Raw genomic sequence first — 8252 nt, forward strand, 5'->3', positions numbered from 1 at the left:
GGCTGATATTGACAGATTTTATTAAATCAATGGACCTCACAGAAAGGGAAGGTAAAACTGAACTCTTTTTTTTTTTAAATCTCCATTTAAATGACAGAAATCCCAACTTTATACAACCAGTCATCTCAAATAAATCATTCTGATGGTATTTATATACAGGATAATACACTGTACCCAGCTGAATACCACACTACAGTTCAGGCCTTACAGCCTGCCAGCACCCCACTGGTATCTGAAGAGCAGCGGAGCCCTGCTGAGAACAAATAGTCGTCTGGGGGTTGTAGGCAGATTATATAGTATTATTTACAACCAGTGCAAAGCAGCTTGGCTAGATTCTTGTGTGTCATCCATCTTGCACATGGACAAATTGTATGCAAAATCACTGGACACGGACTGCTAGAAGCTAAAATGCAGCACATGATATGCACCGCTTTCTGGAGAATAAATCACATTTTATGCCTAATAAATTCTGATCTCAAAATCTCCCTGTCTTACTTTATTTTCAGAGAGAATATTTATGTGTAAATGCTTTATATTCCAGATTCCTAATAAATACTTTATACATCTGATAGAGATCATTGGCCTGATTCACAACGCTGCCATAACTCCATGGCCTTCAACGGAATGACGCAGTGGTCAGTCAGGCCCTATCAATCTAAGAGAACTGCAGGGGGTTGAGTCAGACAAGCACCCTGCTCTCAGAGGACTCAATCCTGCAGATATTGAGCACCCACGGGTGCCATTAAAGTCAATCACTGCTCATTCTCTTCCTTCTCCCTGTTTTCTTACCGTCACCTCCTTTTTCCCTCTCCTCTTCCTCCTGCTCTCTTTTCTTTGTTGATTTGAGTTGCAGCTGTGGGAAGGATAAATCAACAGCAGTGAGATCTGGGGTCTTTCTTATTCCTCTGTTAAGGAATCACCAAACCCTGGGCCATGTGCCAAGAAAGCCCTATCTCCCTGTCTCTCTCCACAAGCTTCACCCTAGAGGATGACAACTTCATCAGGGGGACAGTGTCATCAGGAGAGGTTGTGGTGAAGTATCTGAGATCTCTTGTGCCACCTTGGAGGACCTTGAAGACTAATACTGAAATGTAAATCTGCCCTGGTATTCTGTGGGGATCAGTGCAGTGAATGGAGTCTCCGGGCTGGTGTTGCCCTTATCCTAGCAGCATTAAACTAACAACAAATACAGTAGCTCCACACCACTCTGAAAAAGTGCTCTGAATAGAGTCAAGTCTCAGAAAGAGACTTCCTCCTTGATCTGCTCCTTGATCATTGAAAACTTGAAGAAAGATGGAGGTGATCTATTGCAGACGATGCTTGCCAAAAAGAATGACAACTCCAGTTCCTAACAATATGGTAAGAATAACTTAACCAACCCCCTTAGAACATTCTAGAATCATAGAAATGTAGGGCTGGAAGGAACCTTGAGAAGTCGCCAAGGTGGTCCCCTGTGCTCAGGCAGGACCAAGTAAACCTAGACCCTCCCTTATAAACTGTCCAACCTGTACCTAAAAAACAGCCAATGACGGTGACTCCACAGTCTCCCTTGGAAGCTTATTCCAGTGCGTTACGACCCTTACAGTTAGAAAGTTATTTCTAATAGCTAACCAAAAGCTCCTTGCAGCTGATTAAACCATTACTTCTTGTCCTACTTTCAGTGGACATGAAGAAAAATTGATCACTGTCCTCTTTATAACAGCCCTAACATAGTTGAAGACTGTTACCAGGTTCCCCCTCAGTCTTCTTTTCTCAAGAATAAACATGCTCATTTTTTAACCTTTCCTCATATGCCAGTTTTTCTAAATCTTTTATCTTTTTTGTTGTTTCCCTCTGGACTCTCTCCAATTTGTCTACACGTTTCCTAAAGTGTGGCACCCAGAACTGGACCCAATACAGCAGCTCAGGCCTCATCAGTGCTGAGTAAAGCAGGACAATTACCTCCTCTGTCTTACATACGACACGCCTGTTAATACACCCCAGAATGATATTAGCCTTTTTTCCAACTGCATCACATTTTTGACTCATATTCAATTTTCGATCCACCGTAACACCCAGATCTTTTTCTTCCAAACTGTTTGGAACCCCTCCCAGCTTGGTGTCATCTGCAAATTTTATAAGCATACTCTCCATTCCATTTTCCAAGTCATTGATGAAAATATTGAATAATACCAGACCCAGAACTGACCACTGTGGAACCCCACTAGCTACGCCTACCCAGTTTGACAGTGAACCATTGATAACTACTCTTTGAGTACGGTCTTTCAACCAGTTGTGCACCCACCTTATAGTAATTTAGTCTAGACCACATTTCTCTAGTTTGAATGGCATGTGGGACTGTGTCAAAAAGCCTAACTAAAATCAAGATAAATCATGTCTATTTCTTCTCTCCATCCATTAGGCCAGTAAAGAACGAAAATAGGTTGGTTTGGCATGATTTGTTCCTGACATATCCATGCTGGCTCTTCCCTACAGTTCTATTGTCCGTTAGGTGCTTACAAACTGATGGTTTAATAATTTGTTCCAGTATCTTTCCAGCTACCAAAGTTAGGCTAATTGGTCTATAACTTCCCAGGTCCTCTTTGTTCCCCTTTTTAAAAACAAGTTCTATATTTGTTTTTCACCAGTCCTCTGAAACCTCATCTGTCCTCCAGGAGTTCTCAAAGATAATTGCTAATGGTTCCAAAATTGCTTCAGCTACTTCCTTATGTACCCTAGGATGAATTTCATCCACCCCTGCCAACTTGAATCCAACTTATCTAAATATTCTTTAACATGTTCCTTCCCTATTTTGGTTTGTGTTCCTTCCTCCATATTGTTAATATTAATAGTGTTGAGTATCTGGTCACCATTAATCTTCGGCCGTGCCACCCACTGTGCTCCCCCCTTCCGGGGGACCGGCAGTCCACTGTTCAGCCACTTCCCTTAGTGGCTACTGCAGAAAATTGTCTGGCCACTTCCTTGTTGCCCCAGCATCCTTCCCTCAGGGCCTCAACCTGCAAATCCCAGCAGCCAGCCAGGAGCTGTCTCTCACTCCCCCTGTCCCTGCTAGCAGCACTGCTCCATCCAGTGTGCTGGCAATTCTCTCAGCCTTCCAGAGACACAGATCTTCGTCCCTGGACTCCCAGCAAAGAACTCACCTCCTCTGCTCTGCAGCTACCTTTTTATATGGGAATGCTTGACCCTGATTGGCTCCTCCCTTCAGTCCTTCTCTGCTTGCCTCCTACACAGCCTACGTAGGGTTTTATTAATCTCTTAGAGCCCAGTGTGGGGCAGGCGCCCGATCACACTGATATTCTTGTTCCTAAATGTATGCATTTATATTTTGCTGTATTAAAATGCATACTGTTTGCTTGCACCAAGCTTACCAAGCAATCCAGATCACTCTGAATCAGTGACCTGTCCTCTTCATTATTTACCACTCCCATAATATTTGTGTCATCTGCAAATTTTATTAGTGATTATTTTATTATTTCTTCCAGATCATTGATAAAAATATTAAATAGTGTAGGGCCAAGAACCGATCCCTGCGGGCAACCCCACTGGAAATAGAACAGCTTGATGAAAATTCTCCATTTATAGTTACATTTTGAGACCTATCAGTTAGCCAGTTTATAATCCATTTAATGTGTGCCATGTTAATTTTACATAGTTCTAACTTTTTAATCAAAATGTTGTGCGGTACCAAGTCAAACACCTTACAGAAGTCTACATTTATGAAATCAACAATTTTGCCTTTATCAACCAAACGTGTAATCTCATTAAAAAAAAATTACATTGGCTTGGCAGGATCTATTTTCCAAAACCCATGCTGATTTGCATTAATGACATTAACTCTTTTAATCCTTTATTAATCAAGTCCCATATCAACCGCTCCATTATGTTGCCCGGGATCAATATCAAGTTGAGAGGGCTATAATTAACCAGGTCTCCCGTTTACCCTTTTTAAAAATTGGCACAACATTAGCTTCCTTCCAATCTTCTGGAACCTCCCCAATGCTCTAAGATTTATCAAAAATCAATGTTCATGGTCCAGTGTGCTGCTCAGCCAGATTTTTAAAATTCTTGGATGCAAGTTAAAAATGTCTAAAGGTGTTTAAAGATGTTGCACTTTGAAGATGAAAGAAGGAACACACATTAATATCAATAAACTCCCTGTATTTCACCCTTTCTGCTCAACGGAAGAATAAATGTGGGCAGCTCACTCAGTACATCTGGATTTGAGTGACAGGACTTCCCATTCTCAAGCCTGGGGAGAGCCTTGTGGCCTGTGTGCCAACTCCTTTGAAAGGCAGAAATTCCCCCAACATACCAATCCAGATGCCCTCAGGATCCATCAGGGGTTCTCCATCACATACGCTACATTTATGAAACTCACTTTTTCTATTCTTTCAAAGAAAGGAACATTAATTTTCTGGAAGCAGTCCAAGATTTTTAGTTAACAATAAAAAGAGTGTTTTCCTAAGGAAAAGGGAGGGAAAGAGGGGGGGAAAGGAAGGCAAGTATTACTCAACTATTTAGTCTAAGAGTTTGAAAATCAAAAGGATCATTTGACAGATTGATATCAACTCTAATAGAAAACACACCAGCCCTGGGAAAACTCTTCTGCATAAGCCTTCAGTCTGATAGCTTAAACAATTATCCACAATTTGGAATTAATTTTTTTAATTCCCACATCAGTGTGTGTTTTGTAAATGCTTAAGGCACAGATAATTCCGCTAAGAGAAAACCAGAAATTCTAGGCTTATCCAAAACAGACTGAAAATTAGAGGCTATTAACATCATCTTCCAAATCACTTCTGAGCACTTCAAAAAGTAAAAGTACCTCAGACCACAGGGACTATACAATATCAAAAAGCAAAATGCTGCAAGTCATAAAAAAACCCCAACAGTCTCATTTTGAGAGTGCCTTAGCAGCAATTCTAAAACCAATAAAGTACATCAATCTCCTGGTGGCTACTGCAATCAATCCAGGAGATTTTAATAGGTGGTTAAAAGTCCAGTCAGAGGCACAGTGGGGCTAAGGCAGGCTCCCTACCTACTCTGACTCTGCGCGGCTCCTGAAAGCAACTGGCATGTTTGGCTAGGCACAGGGGCGGCCAGGGGGTCTCTGTGTACTGCCCCCGACCTGAGCGCCAGCTACACAGCTCCCATTGGCTGGGAACCAACGGGAGCTGCAGGGGCGGTGCTTGCAGGCAGGGGCAGCACGCAGAGCTGCCTGGCAGCCCCTGAGCCTAGGAGCTTCCAGGAGCCACACGAGGTAAGTGCCTCTCACCCTCTCTCGCACCCAGCCCTGAGCGTCCTCCCGCACCCAAACCCTCTCCCAGAGCCCACCCACCCTCCTGCACCCCAACCCAGCCCAGCCCGGAGCCCCCTCCAAAACTCTGAACCCCTCGGTCCCACCCCCCAGCTCAGAGCCCACACCCTCTCCCACTCCCCAACCCCCTGCCCCAGCCTGGTGAAAGTGAGTGAAGTGGGGGAGACCAAATGACAGAGGGAGGGGGGATGGAGTGCGCGGGGTGGGGCCTTGGAGAAGGGGCAGGATAGAGGCTTGGCCTCAGGGAAGGGGTGGGGGGCAAGGGTGTTTGGGTTTCTGCAGTTAGAAAGCTGGCAACCCTAGTGGGGGAGTAGATTCTTGGGCTTTCCTTTCCTTTTGCACAGAGAACTATAAACCAGTATACAGTCCTATCCTGAAGTCGCTACTCAAGCACCATTCCCATGACCTTCAATGAGCATTTTTGCCTAAGCAAGGACTGAGTATGGAATAGGGGCCAGGGCCCTGTCGAATGGTAATGGTCCCAAAATGGAGCCATCCTTTTTGCAACAGAAATCTTGTGTAGTCAAGTATTTTCACAAATAAATTCCATCATCTAGTGACTCCATCTCCCTTTGAAGTGACTTCACATCCGGGACATCACATGGCTACCCCAAGGAAGAAATCGCAAAATCAGGGTAACAAATTAGGAGTCAGTGCTCATTTTACATTACAGGAAACGCTGTGTTTCAATTGGCTTGGAGGATTGTTTTGTTCCTTTGCTGTGTCTGTTTAGAAAGCAGGTTATTCATAAAAATACTTGGAGGAAAATGCTGACTGCAAGATTTGTTTTGAGATCAGTAAATAAGGATCAGCCATCTAGTAATCTGATTGGCTGTCTGATTCCATGTAGTATAATCAGAAGATTAATGGCTCTGGTAGACATCTACTTTGGAATAAGCAAGAGTAAATGGCTCAGTTGTTTGGAACTAAAAATAGTTAGAAAGTGAAGGTGATAAACCCAGCAAGCTCAGGAGAGTTTGAAAGGAAAGAGAAACAATACACCATATCATTTGGAAAAATGAAAAGATTTGGCTGGATTTCACATCAGCTCTACTCATAAGGAAATTAGCCTCTGTTCAAAGAAGGGATGAACTCTCCATGGATTTTTGCAATTGTTTTTTTGATTGGTCTTTACCAATCTCCAGCACTGGACACTCTTTTAACTCCTCTGTCTTTTTGCAATTCAATGTTATTATTAATTAATTATTTTATTATTTTATTTTTATTTTATTATTTATTATTATTATTACTTTAGCACCTAGGAGCCCCAGTCATGGAGCAGGATCCGCTGTGCCAAGCACTGTACAAACACAGAACAAAGTCAATTCAGGGCTCCTGCCTCAAAGACCTTACAATCCAGGAATAAGACAAGAGATGATAGGTAGATATTGAGAGGGGAGTACAACTACAGGTCTGTCTCATCTTACGCTGGGGTTACGTTCCGCGGTCAGCGTGTAAAGCGAAAACCGCGTATAGTCAAAATTACATTGAGTGTAATGGTGGGCGGAATCGCCCGCGCTATAGGAACAGTATTTAAATTGTTATTTTTCTCTTTTTTGTTTGTTTTTGCCACCCACGTAAAGCTGAATTCGCACATGTTAAATGCGCGTAAGATGCGACAGACCTGTAATACAAAAAAGAGTGAGAGGACCATAAAATGCCACCATGCCTAAACAACAGAGTAAAAGGCACTTAGAGATGTTGAGAGCAAAGCCATATTTAGGCTGGACAGAAGCCTGCTGTGGATTTTAAGAGTCTGACTGAGTGACCGGGCAAGAAAATGGCAGATGAAATTCAATGTTGATAAATGCAAAGTAATGCACGTTGGAAAAGGTAATCCCAACTCTATATACAAAATTATGAGGGTATAAATTAGCTGTTAGCACTCAAGAAAGAGATCTTGGAGTCATCGTGGATAATTCACTGAAAACATCCGCTCAGGGTGCAGTTAGTCCAAAAAGCTAAGAGAATGTCCGGAACTATTAGGAAAGGGATAGATAATAAAACAGAAAATACCACAATGCTACTATATAAATGCATTGTACGCCCACACTGTGAAAACCGTGTGCAGTTCTGGCTGCCCCATCTCACAAAAGCGTTATTAGGATGGGAAAAGGTACAGCGAAGGGCAATACAAACGAGTGTATGGACCAGCTTCCATCTGAGAAGAGACTGGGGCCAGGTCTACATGACATGCTTCCTTTGGTATAACTCTGTCGCGCAGGAGTGTGAAACGTCCACACCCTACGTGACGTAGTTACACCGACCTTAACCCGCCGTGTCGACAGCACTAGCCGCTGGGCTCCCATCTTAGAGCTTCAGCAAAGCCGCACAGCGTCCGTAGTGTAGACCTGCCCTGCGACAGTCATGATGTCATCACCCCGTGTCACCATGGCCCGTGGTGATGTCATGGCAAGTGTGGCCAGGGCAGGTGGTGATGTCATCACCCCGTGTCACCATGGCCCGTGGTGATGTCATAGCAAGTGTAGGCAAGGCAGGTGGTGACGTCATCACCCCGTGTCACTGGGGCCCCTGGTGATGTCACGATGTCAGAGCCAACCCGGGGCCCAGCTGCGGACGCCGCAGGGTTCGGGGGCGGGCGGCCGGGCGGGGTTGCCAAGGTAACCGGGAGCCGGGGCTGGTCCCGAGAGCCGGCGGAAACACGTCCCGTTCGTCGCCGGAAGTGCTCGTGGAGCTGCTTCCGGGTTTGCCACAGCGCGTGGGGCCCCTGCGAGAGACGCGAGACCCCCCGGCCCGAGACCCCGCCGCCGCCGCCTCCTCCTCGGGCCGCGACCCGCCGAGCCCGGCCTCAGCATGGTGAAGCCCCGTTACAAGGGCCGGAGCAGCATCAACCCGTCCCGCGCCAGCACCAACCCCGGTACCGAGACCCCCCCCCCCCCCCAAACCCTCCCCTTGGGCCGCGCCGCGACCCCCC

At 45.1% G+C, this 8252-nt stretch overlaps 1 protein-coding gene across 1 annotated transcript in view; it reads left to right on the forward strand.

Annotated features, from left to right (window-relative positions):
- The first annotated feature begins 7987 nt into the window (after nt 1-7987).
- GNL2 (G protein nucleolar 2) overlaps nt 7988-8252 on the forward strand; it is a 24587-nt gene continuing 24322 nt past the window's right edge. The window contains exon 1 of the mRNA XM_034754151.1: nt 7988-8195. Within this exon, the coding sequence (XP_034610042.1) occupies nt 8132-8195 (64 nt within the window). The 5' untranslated portion in view covers nt 7988-8131. The remainder of the gene's footprint in view (nt 8196-8252) is intronic.

This window comes from Trachemys scripta, chromosome 20, assembly GCF_013100865.1.
Source record: "Trachemys scripta elegans isolate TJP31775 chromosome 20, CAS_Tse_1.0, whole genome shotgun sequence".
In the NCBI taxonomy this organism is placed as follows: Eukaryota; Metazoa; Chordata; order Testudines; family Emydidae; genus Trachemys; species Trachemys scripta.